The 17,327-nt window shown below is 49.2% G+C and overlaps 1 protein-coding gene across 3 annotated transcripts in view; it reads left to right on the forward strand.

Moving 5' to 3' along the window:
- Slco2a1 (solute carrier organic anion transporter family, member 2a1) overlaps positions 1–17,327 on the forward strand; it is an 84,185-nt gene that overhangs the window by 51,445 nt on the left and 15,413 nt on the right. For 2 of the 3 annotated variants that reach the window (NM_022667.3, XM_006243655.4), the window contains 3 exon segments: positions 14,230–14,457; positions 15,517–15,615; positions 16,438–16,574. In NM_022667.3, coding sequence (NP_073158.2) covers positions 14,230–14,457; positions 15,517–15,615; positions 16,438–16,574 — 464 coding nt within the window. 3 annotated transcript variants of the gene reach the window in all.

Below are 17,327 nucleotides of genomic sequence, written 5' to 3' on the forward strand. Positions count from 1 at the left end.
GTACCTTGTCCCTCAGTACTGTCTTGTCTTCTTACTGCTTCCCTTGAAGTATGCCTTCCCATTCTCTGAGTCCCTCCCTAGCTTTTTAAATCAGAACCAAATCCTTCCGTTATGTAAAATTAAAGAGCTCTCTCTCTGTTTTGCTAACTTCCAGGAGGTAGGATTTGTTTTCAAAATTTTCAGCCCTAATTTTGTGATTTCCTAATGCTTTTTTACTGGTATATGTATGCACAGATATGTTTCTTTGGTGTCCTCAAGTATTCAAACATACTTCTGTATGCAGTCTTTTTGATATTGTCCCAGTAGCTCAGGCTTGGAGAATGTGGCCTGTCCTCTGTGTTGTGCCTGCTTGCCCATGCTCACTGTGAATTCTCCCTTTGTACACTCTATCTTGTATCCATGGAGCAAATTGTAGCCGGACTTTACCCCTATGAAAGTTCTATGTGGGCAGATTGGGAATGGATCGGGGTTAATGCCGTTTGTGTACCTGGTGCTATCTGTGGAGATCTGCAGGACTCTGGCCCCTTCGGAGTGGCCAAAGAGACCAAAGAGTTGCACCTCTCTGAGGAGGCGCTTGCCAGGCCTCTTCCACAGCTGACACTGCCCCAGAGTTGTTGGCAGGAGGCAGGATGCAGCGGTCAGCTAGGAGCCAAGGTTGGGGGCCACTCTACAGGAAGTGGATGTGGTAGGCTCAAGCGACTTCCAGCGACAAAAGCTTCTGGAGAGAAGACTTCCCCAGAGTATTACAGCTCGATAAGACAGGCACGCTCTATCTTTGGTGACGTAACTCATGCCCCTTATTCCTTGTGGATAGGACAAGGATGTGGATGGGGTGGGGTGGGATCTAAAGGCAGATGCTTTCTATTGGCTTGGTCTGAGCTGTTGGGGGTGCCACGTCTGCATGTGGAAGGTGTTGTCCGCACATGACTGATAATCCCAGTCTTCTCCATGGGTTGTCATAGAAACATGTTCCAGGACAGGATCCTGGTCAGCAGTAGATTTAAACACCTACAATTCTCAATTGCAATAACTGCAAGGGTTCCTGAATCAGTTAGAGCTTAACCAGGTTTTCTGTCTGGTGGCATGGCCCCACAGGGTAACATTGTGTGTGTTTCACCAGGACTCAGTGCTCCAGGATCATCATGGCTTTGGAGATGACTTTGTATCAACTTGTTAGCTCAGGATGAATTTGACCTTGTCTTGTGAGAAGTGGGGAGAGGTTATGGCTTCATGAAGCATCAGTGAGGGTCCACCCTGCAAATGTCCATCCTTCGTTCACTGCAGTAGAGCTGTATGCTGTTGGTTAAGGATGAGTGAACCACCCAAGGCCACGCTGAACAAGTAACTGATAACCTGTTTGCTTGAGCATCAGAGTCTCCTAAAAGTAGATGTAAGTGCTCGAGATGAATCTTTTATTATGGCGGAGGGAGGGAATTCCTCTATGGGTTGTGAGGCCAGTGCTGGAGGTGGGTAGTTGGTTTGAATGGCGGTCGGGGGTGGGGAGGATTAGAAGAAGAGATGAGTGGGGTGGGGTCTACTGGAAGCTTCTGGAACTATCCCTCCTTCAGCCAGGCTCTCTAGTCATTTACACAGGCATGCTGCAGTCCTTGACTGCTTAAAGGCTGAGCCTTGCTTCAGGAGAGCCAAGGAGAAGGCAGACAAACTTGTGGGTTCTGCCCTGTCCTTTCGCCCTCTCTCTGGACGAGGCATTGAAAACCAGCTTTGATGGAGAATCAGGACTTGACCTTTCTGATGCATGAAGACAGGGCTAATGGGATCAGCAAGGGAGTCTGGAACACTGGGGCCAGGCTGAGGGAAGGGCACTTTGCCAGACACCACACACCACACTCAGTCAGGCCAGTCGGCTCCCCGAGGCCTGGGCCCACAGCCCATGGCATTTGCTTTGCACAGTGTAGCTGCGGGAGGGAAATTAGCGATGGCCTCACTCTCTGCTCCTTTTTGGGCATGACTATTCAGATTGAGTTGGACTTTACCACAAAGCCCAGATCACCGGGAGTCACTACCAGCCCAATCTAAACCCCATGCTCCTGGCCCAAATCATCTGAGAGACAGTGGAAAGGACTAGTAGAAAGAGTGCAGCTTGCCTGACAGGACCACAGCATGCATGGGCTGGGAGAAGGGACGGAGTTGTTTGTGGCTCATCCTGTCTGTGTACATTCTGAATCCAACAACAGGGTGGCACTCGCTTTGACTGAAACTCAAGCAACAGTCGAACAGTTCAGACTACCTCAGGGCCCTTGTCCAGTGCAGGCAAAAAGGTGAAAGGACTTTGGCCCAGGAGTCACATCTGTGTGTTTTGGTTGGGCTGTGTACTCGTTCCGATGCAGTGTGCAAGTGTGGCACGTTAATATGTTCAAGTAAAAATATTCATCAAGTCTCATGTATGGAAGAAATTGTGATCGTGTCTCCACTTCCAATGTATTCTTATGGGGACTTCCACTTCGAATTATGCGAGGTCATCAGAGTGGGGGGACATATTTCTTTGGATGTGACACCCACATGTTGGTATGTCTGAACTGGAGACAGGCAGTTAGGGCTGAGACTGGCCATTGAGACTGTGATGGAAACTACAGCCTTGGGCTATTTCCTCCTTGCTTTAAGTCTCAGTACCTTAGGAGGGTCTAAAAGAGAAACACCTTGCCATAAGGCTACAGTGGCAGCAGGGGCCCGTGTCCTTGCATTTAGCCCAGTGGCTGGTGTGGGCAGTGAAGTGGTAACTCTTGTTCATGTGGCAATGTGGAGAGGGCTTATGGGACACTGAGTAACCTGATAGCCCCTCAGAATCCCCGGTGAGAACGCACTTTGACAAGCTCTATGGCATGGCCGGCATAGGGCTCGAGAACCTGCAGGTGATCTCTAGTCTTTATGCTGGGTTCTCCAGCACACCCTCGTCTGGGCACATGGATGAGAGCTGGGGCTCCCCTAGTTCCCAGAGCATGTTGAATGGAGTTTGATATGGAGCCTCTGAAAGTTACAGTGTAAGAAAGGATAGATCCTCACTCACATCAGTAGTCGGAGCATGGACTTTGACACTCAAATCCCACCTCAGCCACTCACTTGCCAACTCTTCTTAGGGGACGTACCCCTCTTTTTCTGAGCCTTATCTTTAAAACCGGAACAACAATACCGTCCTACTCTGTGTTCCCACAGTAGGAAGAGTTAAGAGCGTGGCTCGCCGTGACCGTTGGGGAAAACTTTGCTTGATTTGCTGTCACATTTGAAATCTGTTATTGATCGGTATCTTCTCCACTCCTCTCCTCACGAGTATGTGCCGTTTTCTTCCCCCTTGGAGCTGTGACAAGCTGCTCCAGAAATGACCATGGGAAATGAAGGGGACCTATGATTTTCAGAGGTGGGGGGGACTGAAGAAAGGCTGAACGTTGTGGGAAATCACAAAGACCTTTACAACTAATTGCCAATTTAAAAGAGACCATGCAGACATTTATGGATGTTTAGATTTTCTAAATGTCAGTAGGGTCCGGAAATGTGCCTTGGCGCCTTCAGAGAAGAGACTAGCTACCCAGCCAGAGCCTCCGTCCAAGCCCATGTCTAGAAGGTACAGAGAGGCTTTTGTGGATGGGAAACGAGCCAGCGTGAGACCAGTCCCCCTAGGAGAGAAGAGAGGGGACTTTTGGAAATCAGTGTTTTGAAGGACTAGGTGTATGTAACCTTGTGAAAGATTCAGTCTAAGTCCTTTTGGAAGTCAGCCTGGCAGACAATGGTTGCCGGGGCAGGAAGTTTCTTGAAGGCTAAGCAGGAAATGAGGAGGGAAGTGTTGTTGTATTTTGTGAGCAATCAAGAAAAGAAAGAGAAGAAGCCCTTCCTAGCCTTTGATGTCTGAGGCTGCTGGTCCCTAGGGTGTGCCCTCAGTGATGTCCCCAGGAAGATGGGGAGAGAGATTCGGAGTAACCTCAACCCTTCCTTCCTCAGCTCTTAGCCTCCAGGGCAAAATTCATCTCCTAAACCTGGAAATGGCCCAGGCCCAGACTACAGAGAGAATCAGTCTGGAGCATGAGCACGGGTGGCTTTGTGGTAAATTCCCAGCTCTGGCATGCTATGGAGATGCCAGAAACCATGGGGGAAATGAGGGGCGCGTGGTGTGCAAGTGGCCCGAGTGTGTCTGTAACACGTAGGTATGTGCAGGATAGAGCATCTCTACATGCAGATGTTGGATGAGGTACGGAGGTGGCTGGGCTTGGAGAGGAGGGGAAGCTGGTGTATGTGGAGTTGGGTCCTGGAGGCAGGAGTGTGTAGACATGAGGTGAAGATATGAAGGTAGGGGGGATTGTCAGGAGGTGGGAGGGTAGGGGAAGGAGGAAGAAGCATGAAGTGAGCACATGTGTAGGAAGAAGTGTGTGGGTAGGGATGTGGGGGACGTGCATGCATGTGAGGGAAGTGGGTAGGGTGGCAGTTGCCTCGGGGGCTGAGGTAAGGTATTTATAAAGGGCAAAGGGAGAGTGTGTGTTGGGATGAGTGGGTGAGTAGTTAGGGTAAATGCCGCCCAGCTAGGCTAATTGGAACTGTTTAATCTGAAAACAAAAAGGAAGGAAAACAAACAAATACATGAGGGGAAAATATCACAAAACATATGCATGCTATTAACTTGACTAAAAGAAAAACAGTCCCGAACGGATGGGTAGACCAAAAGCGAATGCAGCTTGATGCGGACCCTCTTAAAGTTATGGTCTAGGATAGGATAGATATAAACCTGGAGGGATGACAGCGGGCGCCCAGACACTGCATTGAGCGTCAGGAAGGTCAGAACTCGAAAGTTGGCGAAGCAAGTGTCCACTGCAGTGACACAAGAGACAGCCCTTCTTAAGTGCCAGCTCCTGACCGTGTCTGTCCATTCTCTGGTTCTTCAAGCATTGTAGTGGATTGATCTGATGCTGCTTGTATTCTAATGCTAAATACTCGTTCCGTAGGACATGGTTGCCCCAGATGAGCAGAAAGATGCTCATGTACTCAAGGGATGCCATGTGAACATTCACCCCAGTTAACTGCTCAATAAAAGACTACAGCCTGTGATTGGACAGGGGAGGGAGAAAGGCGGGACTGGAGGTTCAGGAGAGGGGGTTGCAGGTAGAGGAGGGAAGGAAGAGGAGGGAGGTAAGGGAAAGAAGCTGACATGGATCAGAACCACATGGTCAGAAGAAACAGCAAGAAACGAGGGGCATTATCTCTAGGGTATATGTTAATATAGATCTGCCCAATCTGGGTATATGGCTTATAAATAAAATTTCTGGATTGCACATCTTTTACAGGGGCTTATTAGGATTGAAATTATAATTACAGAGCATCTGTGGTTTGGCAAGTCAGGTGAGTTGAAAATATGACTCATTCTCCTAGGCCTCCAGCAGGAGAGTGTGGCTGGTTCCTCTCTACCTTCTTGGCCCTTAGGAACTATGCAGCCATTTTTCTTCTTCAACAACGAGGCCAGGTAGCAGTCAGCAACGGCTTGTGGGTGTTCTGGGATGTTCCAGATCTCCCCTTCCTGTCTACGCCCTGGACTGGGGTAGGAGTGAGAAGGATGAGTGGGAGAACCGCCCTCTTCCCCCAGGCACCCATCCTTCGAGAGTTCTGTTTATGTCTGGTTTGCATTCTGTGTCTCCAGAAGCTTTAGTGGATGAAGTATTTGGAAACCATGTTAGGTCATGGGCAGACATTTTTATTCAAACACCAGGTAACAAATATTCCCAGCTTGCCAACCCCAGAGACCATGAAGTTGCTCAGCACCATTACAGAGACAACCGATGTCCATGGGAGTAGAAACCGAAGTGTCTAGGTGTGTGCTGTAATACTCATTGGCACAAACGGGGTAGGGATCCACTCTTCCCCTAGTTAGTAGTTTCCCAGACTGTACTAGGTGGTTCTCCTGGTCTAGGCTTACCCTTGCCCTTAGGGCTGAACTCCCAGGGTATGAATACCTGGGGCTACCTTGATGCACTGTCATTCTCTGCCTCCCATGGGTTCTCGTCCCTCCTGGAATCATCCTGACCAAGTCCAACAGTCCCCAGTTTCAGGAACAGACATCCCACAGCTGGGCTGAGCCTGCACTTCTGCTGCAAGACCTTCACTGGACCTCAGAAAATAAGGTTGCAGGACTTCAGCGTCTCCCCAGGAAAAAGACAAGAGAAGTTCCCACTCTGGACCTGAGGGTCCTAAAGCAGGTTTAAGACGTGGATCTATGATCAAAATAGCCAGCAACTCAACCCCACAGATGCTCTTGTTGTTGCTTTGTTTTGTTTGAGACAGGGTTTCTCTGTGTAGCCCTGGTTGTCTTGGGACTTGCTCTGTAGATGGGGCTGGCCTTGAACTCAGAGATCCGCCTGCCTCTGCCTCCAGAGTGCCAGGCTTTGCCTTACCTTTGCTGCCAAGCCTTGTATTTTATCCCTGTCAGAGTCACTTTCCTTGGCTGGAGCTTTTTATTCTGGGGTCTAATTTTTTACTTTTCAGCCTTCAGGATGTTTGGTCGGCCCTTCTCCTGGTTCTGTAGCATTCCTGTTGTTCTTAGGTCTGCCAGCTGTGTCCCCAGGACAGAACACACAGTTATAGACACATAGCCCTTCTACCTCAGGTATGCAGAAAGCTGGCTCCCCCTGAGGATGCTCCAGATGTGGGTCCCCATCTTGCCTAGCAAATATAGTGACAGATCTTTTCAACAGGCTTCCTCCAGTCAATTCATCCCATGGCTTCTGCTGGCTATGGAGCCCCACTAACAAAGAAAATGTGTGTGGGGGAGGAGGCACGAATGACTTGTGATGAACTGGTGTTGGCTCTGCAAACCACTCTGGGTTCTCTTCAAAGAGCTCCCCGGCAGCCTAGGGAATAAATCTGTGAGCAATAAGTTCGATTTCACAACCAATGAAAGGTGCTAGTGAAGCGCCAATCTCCTTAAGTATTAAAGTCAATGCTGCAAGCTGTCATCATTTTTCTCCTAGCCACTAAAGAAACGAGTCTGATGCTCAGGGTCCCAGCTCCTGTGCACCAGCAAAGGGCTACGAAATACCGGGAGAGGGAAGTCTCAGGCTAGCCGTATGGCTTGTGATTTCGCTAAGTCCTGCACACAGCAAGCCTGTCCCCTTATGCCCAGTACAAGTAGCATTTTTAGGACCCTCCTATGACAAGAGGGCCAGTGTGGAAGGAGAGTTTTAGTCTCAGTACACACCTATGCACGCGCACATACACACACACGCCCCCCCACACCTATACACACACATGCCAAATACCAGCACACTCCTTCCTTGTACACGTATGATCCTCCCCAAGAGCATGCGTTTGCCCCGTGATTTCTTTGTTGGAATCCGCTGCTGCTGGTGTGTCTGTCCTTACTGCATCCTGCCCCTGAGCTCTGATGGCCTGAGTAACATGGCCTGCTGGGGGTCTTTTCCCTTATTCATTTGAGTTTCTCCGAGTGACCCATCACTTTGAAGGAAAGTGGTATTGGAGGGCCTCTGGGTCCCAGATGATGATATACTAATTATTTCTTATAAAACAATGCTTTATAAACAAAGTTTTACAAATGAAAAGAGCACAAAGCTGCGGAGGGATGGGAAGGCAGGGGTGGACCTGGGAAGAGCTAGGGTGGGGGGGGGGGGATGGAATGAGAGTGAATATAATAAAAATACATTGTATAACCTTCCCAAAGAATCATAAACTAGTACGTTAAAATGTCTTTAATTGTAATAACACATTGTGATCACATATACTTATGTAGCATGTGATGTTTCAATCTACGCATGCGTGTGCACTGATCAGATCGGAATGGTTGACATACATGCCTCTATCATGCTAGCCACTCATCCTTTCTGTATGTTGGGGATGTCATCCCTACTCCAGACCTGCTCCATGCCTGCCAGAGTCCATGGGCCCCGTCTCAGGAAAGTTGATTTCTTGACACAAAATCTCCTATATTGCAAAACCTCGGAGCGATCCAGAAATCAGGGCTGGAATTTTGCAGATATAAAACTCAGCATGAGTCAGAAGGTTGACTCGAGTGCTGCCAGGGTGGGGCTGGGTAACCTCAGGAGGGGCGAGGCCAGCCTGTTTCTAGTTAGCACTGCCCAGTCCTGTAAAAGTTGATGGAACCAGACCTCTTGTGTCCTACTGGGGTTAAAGAATATGCTCTGATGAACTTGTGCCTTCCAGGAGTGTGCCTTGGAGAAGAGAGGAAATAGACTAAGCTCCTATTAATGAAGGTTCTTTTCCCTCCTAACGACCCCTGCAGTGTGGGGGCAGGCAACCTTGGGTGGATTTCAGAGAAGTTCTGTAGTGGCTGCAAAGGGTGGCTTTTATCTGGTCTTATTTCAGGACTTTTATTATTTTTAAGACTCTCTCTCTCTCTCTCTCTCTCTCTCTCTCTCTGTGTGTGAGTGTGTGTGTGTGTGTGTGTGTGTGTGTGTGTGTGTGTGTGTGCCTGTAAATATAGTGGCACCCACCTTTAATTACAGCACTCGGGAGGCAAAGGCAGGTGGATCTCTGTGAGTCTGAGGTTAGCCTGATCTACAGAGTGAGTTCCAGGATAGCCAGGGCTACCACGTGAGACCCTATCTCAAACAAACAAAATATGTGGGACTGGAGAGACAGCTCAGTGATTAAGAGGACTTATTCTCAGGGTTGGGGATTTAGCTCAGCAGTAGAGCGCTTGCCTAGCAGGCGCAAGGCCCTGGGTTCGATCCCCAGCTCCGGAAAAAACTAAAAAAAAAAAAAAAAAAAAAAAAAAAGAGGACTTATTCTCGAAGAAGGTCCAGGTTCAGTTCTGGGACCCCACATAGTGGCTCATAACCATCTGTGACTCCAGTTTCAGGGGAGTCAATGCCTTCTTCTGATCCCTGAGGATACCACAAGCACAGCGAATACACATGCATTCAGGTACAACACTCAGACACATGAAATAAATCTATAAAACTTAAAAAAGTGCGTGTGAGGCTTATGTGCATCAATGTGTTTGTATGTGTGTTTATATGTGCATGTGTGCATATGTGTTAATATAGACATTTATATGGAGGCTAGAAGTCAATGTTGGATGGTTCTCAATCACCCTTAACTGTACTTCTCTGAGACAGTATCTCCCACTTAACCTTGTGCTCACCTATTTAACTAAGTTGTTGGCCAGCGAGCTTCGGAATTGGCCTACCTCTGCCTCCTCAGGGCTGGGATTGCGGCTGTGTGCCGCCACGCCTGAGTTTCTCTCTGTGTGCCGAGGATCTGAACTCAAGTCCTTGTGCACGCACAGCTATCACTTTGCTAAGTTGGCCATGTCCACAACCACAGTGAGCAGTGGGGAAAGCTCTGAAAGCCCCAGGTATATGACTTGAGAAGTGATGAGTTACTTGTTGATCCCTTACATGGGCTCAAGCCCTTGGACAAAGCTAAGAACTCTGCCCCAGGGAGGAAGTGGGAGACTGCAGCCCAGAAATACAATCCACCCATGACACACTCTGTCATTGTGTCTGTCGAGAACCTGCCCGTCAGTACGGTCCCCTCCAAGGTCTGTTCTTCCCCTCCTCCTGCCCCTGCAGTCACATATCTATGATGCCCTTCCTGATTCATGCCGATTTTGTTTGAAGGGAAGAGCTTAATGGTTTAAAAAATCTAAGACACTATTTTCACCCAGAGTATGATGTCCAGGACCACCCACTACAGGGGGTCTGGGTCTTGTTCCTAAGATCTTGCATAAGGATCCAGCTGCTGTCAACTGCCCTGTAGGGCAGGGAACAGAGGACTTTCTCAGCACATCCTGCTCACTGCTTTTCTCCATTCCTCTGGGCTCCAGGCCTCAGTGCTGACCACCTCCAAGGGAGCCAGCCACCTGTCATTCCTCTGAGAAGGTGCCCATGGGGAGAGAAGCCATGCTCTTTGGGCTTCGTTTAACTACTGATGCATGTACATGTGTGTGTGCATGTTCATGTGTGCATTCATACATGCATGTGTGTGTGTGTGTGTGTGTGTGTGTGTGTGTGTGTGTGTGCATGCACGCAGGAGGTAGGTACATCTGGAGGCCAGAGGTCATCCTGGGTGCTGTTCCTCAGAATTGTCATCCCTCACATTTTTTGAGACATATTCTCTCACTGGGACTTCAGCTGGCCAACCAGGCTAGGCTGGGCAGCCACATGCCATCCGATCCCCACCTTGCCAACATTGGCATTACACATGTGTGCCCTCATGCTGGACTCCTCATATTGGTTCTGGAGATCAAATTCAGGTCTCACATGTATGAGGCCAAGCACATTATGAACTGAGCCGTCTCCTCAGCTCCAAGTCCTGTCCCCCTTTCACATGTCAGAGCTGGATCTGAAATGGGCTTGGGCCCCATTCAGGACTGGCATCAGGAAAGGCATGTTCTGCAGGGAGACCTTAAATCAGTGTGGGAAACAGAATAAAGCCGCGGAGAATTTGGAGACTTGGATGTAGTTGGGGGCCAACAGATTATTTTTATTTCATACATATTTTGAGTAAGAGGTATTTCTGACCTGCACACTGACATTTTTAAACTTAATAATAGCGAAACAATCCCCAGAGACTTTGGCGGCTGAACGCTTCACAAGACGAAACTTCACGAGGATTTCTGTGGCTTTGGCATACCACGCAGTGTGCCACATGAAGACTTAATAAGGCAGTCAATGTTTTTATGATCTTTGATGGCCATTAAATGTCTGACAGAAAAAAATGCTTTTGCCAGCCAAGACAGCAACAATGTTCTCATGAACGTGGGTTTCGTCAAATAATGAGGATGGATGAAATCAGGAATTAGAGTAAACTTAGAATAAACTCTATTCTCTGGAACTTCCATTTCCCCGGGGAGTTCCTCAAGTCGTCATTCCCCTATCTCCACCTCCGGTTCCCTTCATTCTCCCGCCATGCTCCAACCTAGTATATGCATTGATACTCACACAACCATGGAGCCTCCGAAGCCCTGAGGCACAGCACCAGCCTCACCCATTTGAGCTCTAAGTCATTCTGGCTGAGGGTCTTCCTGCCCTTGAGCTCAGGCCTTAGTCCACCCAGATTGTACTGCAGTGCCCTGTCAGGGTCGTCACCTGTCTTGGGGTATCCTTGGGGTACGATCCAGGCTCCTTCCCAAGGCACTCTATCTATCTGTGGTAGCCGTATTGCATCACCCCTCCCCCCACCCCAATTCCCTGTGAACTGCTGAGAGCTGAGACACCCCGGCTTTCCACTGTGCCTTCTTCTTGGTTCAGAGGCCCCCTTTCTCCAAGGAACTTTCTCAAACACCTTCCCACCCCCCACCACCCCAACTCTGAGTTTCCTGTCTTTCCCATTTACCCTTTACTCTCTGTCCTCTGTGTACTCGGCAGTATTTTTTTTTCCAACTGTGGCGAAATGCATACCGTGAAGTTTACCATTCTGCCACGGTAAGATGTGTGCTGGTGAGGCTAAGTGCATCCATCACAGCCACCCACCTCCAGAACATTCTTGTGTGAATGACTGTTCACAGTGTCTTCATTCCTTTCTCCCCCAGCCCTTGGCAGACTTCATTCCACTCTCTGTCTTTATGGATTCGGCCACTTGAGAAGCCTCCCATGGATGAAGTCTGACAGGACTTGCCGTTTTGTCTGGCTTCTTTCACTTAGCACACAGTGTCCTCGAGGCTCATCTATATTAGCAATTAGCAGAATTTGCTTCCTTTTTAAACTGAATAATATCCTATTGTACGTACCATATTTGACTCAATTACTGGGTTGTTTCTACTTCGTGGCTTTCACCAACAATAGTGCCATAAATATGGGAGCATAAAGATCTCTTCAGGACTGGAGAGATGGCTCGGTGGTTAAGGACACTGACTGCTCTTCCAGAGGTCCTGAGTTCAATTCCCAGCAACCACATGGTGGCTCACAGCCATCTGTAATGGGATCCGATGGCCTCTTCTGGTGTGTCTGAAGGCAGCTACAGTGTACTCATACACATAAAATAAATAAACAGCTCTTTTTTTAAAGGGGGGGGCGGTCTAAAAAAGAAAAGGAGCTCTTCCAGGGCAGTGGTGATACATGCCTTTTATCTCAGTAGTTAGGAGGCAGAGGCAGGAGGATCTCTGTGAGTTCTAGGACAGCCTATCTACTAGAGTGAGTTCCATAACAGCCAGGGCTATAAAGAGAAACCATCTTGAAAAACAAGCAAAAATAGAAAAATCTCTTCGAGCCTCTGCTTCTAATCGTTTTGATTATTATGGGAATCATTGGGTCATAAGGTAATGTCTCTTTTTGAATTTTGAGCCTGCTTTGCAATGTGACTGCAGCATTTTACATGCTTCACCAGCAGTGCACAAGGGTCTCTCTGTCTCTGGATCCTCACCAACACTGGCTGCTTTCTGGCTTTTTGATGCTAGCCATCCTGTGGGATGTTACGTGATATCTCATTGCATCCTGTTTCTGACCTGATGAAGCAATACTGTGGTTGCTTTTTTTTAACAACCCGAGGGCCGTCATGGGTTGGAGACTATGTAAGAGCCATGTCCATGTCCCTCTGTCACCTGCATGGAGAGAGCCCTCTCTCATGGTCACTAGCCAGATGACTGGGAGACTGAAGAGGACTTAAATCTTAGTGCAGGTTTTGTCAAGAGGCAGGCTTCACTCTCACTACGGCTCAGAGGACGGTGTCTCAGATAGAGGCACATGCCTTCGGTGATCAAGCCGGCACGGGGACAACCCTTTATTCCTCTTTCTTGGCATTACCATTTGATTTCAGATGGCCTTTAAACTATTCTTGAATAGATAATGTACACCAAAGGCCACTCATTAAAGGTGGCCAAGGCTCCTATCTCTGTTAAAGTCATCCACATTCTGCACCACGAGTGAGCCTCAGCTTTGGTTGTAGTAACAGTTTTGTTTGTTGAGAGGGGTACATATTATGTGGACCACGATGTCCTCTAACTGGTAATCCTTCTGCCTCAGCTCCTTGAGTGCTGAGATCCCTGATGAGCACACCATACAGGACTTCACAGAACACTTGATACTATAGTACCTGGCCTTTGTCCGCTCTGTTTTTTTTTTTCTGAGTCAGACCTCAGTGACCCACCAAGGAGCCCCTTTGCTGGAAGTTTTCACATGGGTCTTGTCTAGACCCTGGCACCGAGAACAGAAAGTGATGGGGTTAGGCCATATGAGGCCTGTGTGGAAGGGGATGGGACATCAGGGAAGGTAGAGGCCCTGCCCCAGCCCTAGCATCTATTCCATGGCCCCCACCTTTTCTCTCCAGGGGACTCGGGGGCCTTCTAGCTCAGGGACACTCTTCTAGGATCATAAATAGGAATTAAACTGATTCCATTCGTGTTAATGAAAACCCTACAGGGGAAGATTGGTGACGTCAGAGGTTTCCATTGGCCAGAAGGAAGCAGGAATAAAAGGAATCTGGAAAAGATTCCCTCAAACCCCTCAAGCCTTGGAAAGCTGACCATGCTGATTGTTCAGTGTGGGCCAAATTGAAAACAGAGGCAAGGAAGCAGCTGCCAAGCCTGGCAAAGCCTGCAGCCGTGGGAACCACAGTGTCCAAAGGCCACACTGGGATGCCTGGAGCCCTCCCAGAAGGGCCTCCAGGGGCAGCCTTGCTCCCCAATCCGTGACATGACAGAGTCTCCAAATCCCCTTGTTCTCAGAGTCTGTGACTCTTCTCCTGGTCCTGGCCAAAAGGCCAAGAAGCATTAAGAGTCTATAATTCTGGGGGGCTGCCCAGGTGTGGTCAGGTCACTAAATGCCTTTGGCAGCAAGTCCTTCACCTTGATTTGGTGCTGGGATCATTCAGAAGTGAAGGATCAGGGGGTCAAGATGCAGGGAAGACCAGAGCCAAGGCTGGCAGTGACATAGTCTTTTGCTGAAGAGAGCTCTGAGCTTTGACTGTGGATCCCCTCTTCCAGACGGGTGGTGCTTTCCTCCAGGACTGCAGTATGGATCCACCATACTAAACCCTCTGCCAGCACCAGCCACAAAAGGAGACACGGTCGCACCTTCTCCTTCCTGGGCAGGGCGGCTCCTGTTCCAAGAACCTCCCTCCACCTTGCTCTCACCTCAGTCTCTGTCGCCCCCTCTGCTAAGCAAGCAGAAGAATACTCCTCAAGGACCGTGTCCTATTTTCCTGTCCCTGGCCCTCTTTCCCTTCCTATGGAGGAAAGGATAGAACAAGAGCAGGATGGAAGGACAGATGGTGGACACGGGAGGCCAGGGTGGTGGTGACCACTGGGCATTCTCGTTACAGGAAACAGGAGCAGCTTTCAGACTGACCTCTGTCAGAAGCATTTGCCAGCCCTGCCCCCCAGTAAGTGCCATAGCACCGTGCCAGATACCCACAAGGAGACCAGCAGCCTGTGGGGCCTGATGGTGGTTGCTCAACTACTGGCCGGCATTGGGACAGTGCCCATCCAGCCCTTTGGGATCTCCTACGTGGATGACTTTGCCGAGCCTACCAACTCACCTCTGTATATCTGTGAGTCTTGGGCTTCAACAGGGCTGTGAGGGGTGGGGAGTCAGGGCCGGATGCAGTACCCGCTGAAGCTCTTGGGGACGAAATGGGGTCTGGTTCTCTTGGCCCACAACATGGTGGGTGACAAAGGCCTGTTGTGAAATGACAGTTCTGTTTCCTTCCACTTGGATGGACCCCAAGTGGCCAACCCAAGTCTCCAGGCTCTTACCTGGAGGACGGAGCTAAGATTCTTTGTGTGTACCGGGTGCTTTGAGGTTAGGTGAGCTGAAACAGATCACCCTTTAGCCCTGTTTTGAGCCTTTGGCATCACAGAATAACATTGTGCACTACCAAGCTCACACTAGAAGACCATACAGTTGGGTTTTTTTTTTAAATGTAACAATGATGACAACGCCCACCACCACCACCACCACCACAACAGCAATAACAAACCACATAATGCTTTAAGTTTAAATTTGGTATTGGGCCACGTTCACAACTGTCCTGGAGACCATGTGGCCTATGGGCCAGGCGTTAGACACTCAGTAGACCCTCAACAAATTACCGGGTTCTCCAGGCTCATGCTAGGTGATATACCAATCCTCTGAGTTGTGGATAGGTTAGCATGCATGAAGAAGGTAGCAGATGGCCAACTGGTACCTAATTCCTTCCCTTAGAAAAAAGCACGTTGAGCTTTCTCGGGGCTTCAGAAGGTCACATCTTTGACTCCACATGTACTTGCCGGAGCCACCAGCACTGTGCACACACAACACTGTGACTGTAACATGCTCTGGACTGGCTCTTTTTTTTTTTTTAAAGATATCCAGGAGGAAAGTTCATTCCAGGCCAGCAGGTCTCTCTGCTAGAGCAGCAGCAGGCTTGCTTCTGTAAGCCTTGGCATCCGACCCTTCCTTTTCTGCAGGAGATGTAATAGGTTCGGGCTTCGGGAGGTGTCACAGGCGTGGGCTTGTTATTCCCAGGGGACAGTGAGTGGCACTTAGGAATCTCCTTCAGTTTGGGAGACTAGGGCTGCTGAACTTCCGCAATGTCCCTCAGCCTTTAATCCCTTGCCTCAATTTCCAGCCATCCTATTCGCCATCGCTGTGTTCGGACCGGCTTTCGGGTACCTGCTGGGCTCAGTCATGCTGAGAATCTTCGTGGACTACGGCAGAGTGGACACTGGTGCGTGTGCAGAGGTCACTCGTTCTTATCACCCTTTTGCTGCTGCTTCTGGTTTCGCTCCTCCCTTTTGACTGCCTAAAGAGACCATCAACGGAGCTCTCAGTCCATGTGGGGCACTGCCTGGGGGTGCCTGCCATTGAGTCCATTTTGCTTCTTTCTTCCTCCTTCTGTGTCTACATTCAATGTTCAGGATCACAGACGGGGCTAGCGTGCAATGGGGCAGATGTTCAGGGGAACATGTCTGTCTGGAGGCCAGGCAACCCACTTTGTTGATGGCTAGTTCCTCAAGCTCCTAAGAATTATGGGACTTCCTGTCTCAGGGCTCCTCAAAAGTAAGGTGCAATAGAACTCAGTGGTTAAGAGCACAGGTTAGGACACCAGGAAGACAGGTTTGAAATTGACTGATGGACAAGAGATTTGATCAATTAGAGGAAGTCAGATTGTGTAACTCTTACGTCACCGGGATGCTAGAAGAGCCGGTAGGACGGTGGCAGTAAAGTGTGCAGTAGTGAATGGACCATGTCAGTCCTTGAGACCAGATCACTTCACTTTTATTCTTGCCAAGAGCTAGAGGGGAAACCTGATGGTGGGAGGGCTAGTGTTTGCCTTTCTGTGCAGTGACAGGGGTACTCTGGGAAGACAAGAAAGGCCTGAAAAGGAAGAGTTGTACTGATCAGGGTCCTGCATCTGTAGCGTGTCTTCCCACCATTGTACGAAGAAAGTCAGTAAAACATCCCCCTGAACCAGATTTCCCGTTCAAGTTAGATCAGAGAGATTGTGCATTCAACCAGCGGACACCTCTACCCTTTGGTTTCTTTTCAGCTACCGTAAACCTGAGCCCAGGTGACCCTCGGTGGATTGGAGCCTGGTGGCTGGGCCTGCTCATCTCCTCAGGCTTCTTGATTGTCACCTCTTTGCCCTTCTTTTTCTTTCCCCGAGCAATGTCCAGAGGAGCAGAGGTAAGCTTCCCAGAGCCCACAACTCTGTGGAAGCAGCCACTTAAGCAAAGGGTATGGGCTTGGGAAATAAACCGCAGAGCAGCTGCCCCAGCAAACTGAGGGAAATGAAAAAAAGTCTCAGGAATCGGGGTTGGTTCATCAGAAACTGAGAGGAGGGAGCCCCTTAGTGCCTTCTAAGCACGCCGTCATCCCGAAGACCAGAGGGTTCCAAGGAACAGAGTTTGGAAATCCCCGAGTTCATCTGAGCTGGGCTAAAGAGTTAAGAAACAATTAACAGTGCACAGTGGGATAGGGAAACAGGGAGAGAACTAAGTCCATAGAGAGCCGGCCTTTCAAACATGAGGCCCTGAGCTTGAGCCATACCACCTCTATTTTTAATTTTAAGCCAAGCATGATGGTATATAATTGCAATCCAGAGATGGGAGGAGCAGCTAAATGGGAGTATTCCCTAAGGCTTGATAGCCAGACAGCCTATGTGGGGAGCTCCAGGCTACTTAAAGACCTCTTTACAAAACTAATATGGAGGTCTGGAGAGATGGCTCAGCGGTTAAGAGCTCTGACTGCTCTTCCAGAGGTCCTGAGTTCAATTCCCAGCAACCACATGGTGGCTCATGACCATCTATAATGGGATCTGATGCCCTCTTCTGGTGTGTCTGAAGACAGCTATAACTGTGTGTGTGCGTGCGTGTGTGTGTGTGTGTGTGTGTGTGTGTGTGTGTGTGTGTGTGTGTGTGTGTTGAGCAGGTAGTGAGG

Source organism: Rattus norvegicus, chromosome 8, assembly GCF_036323735.1.
Source record: "Rattus norvegicus strain BN/NHsdMcwi chromosome 8, GRCr8, whole genome shotgun sequence".
Classification (NCBI taxonomy): domain Eukaryota; kingdom Metazoa; phylum Chordata; class Mammalia; order Rodentia; family Muridae; genus Rattus; species Rattus norvegicus.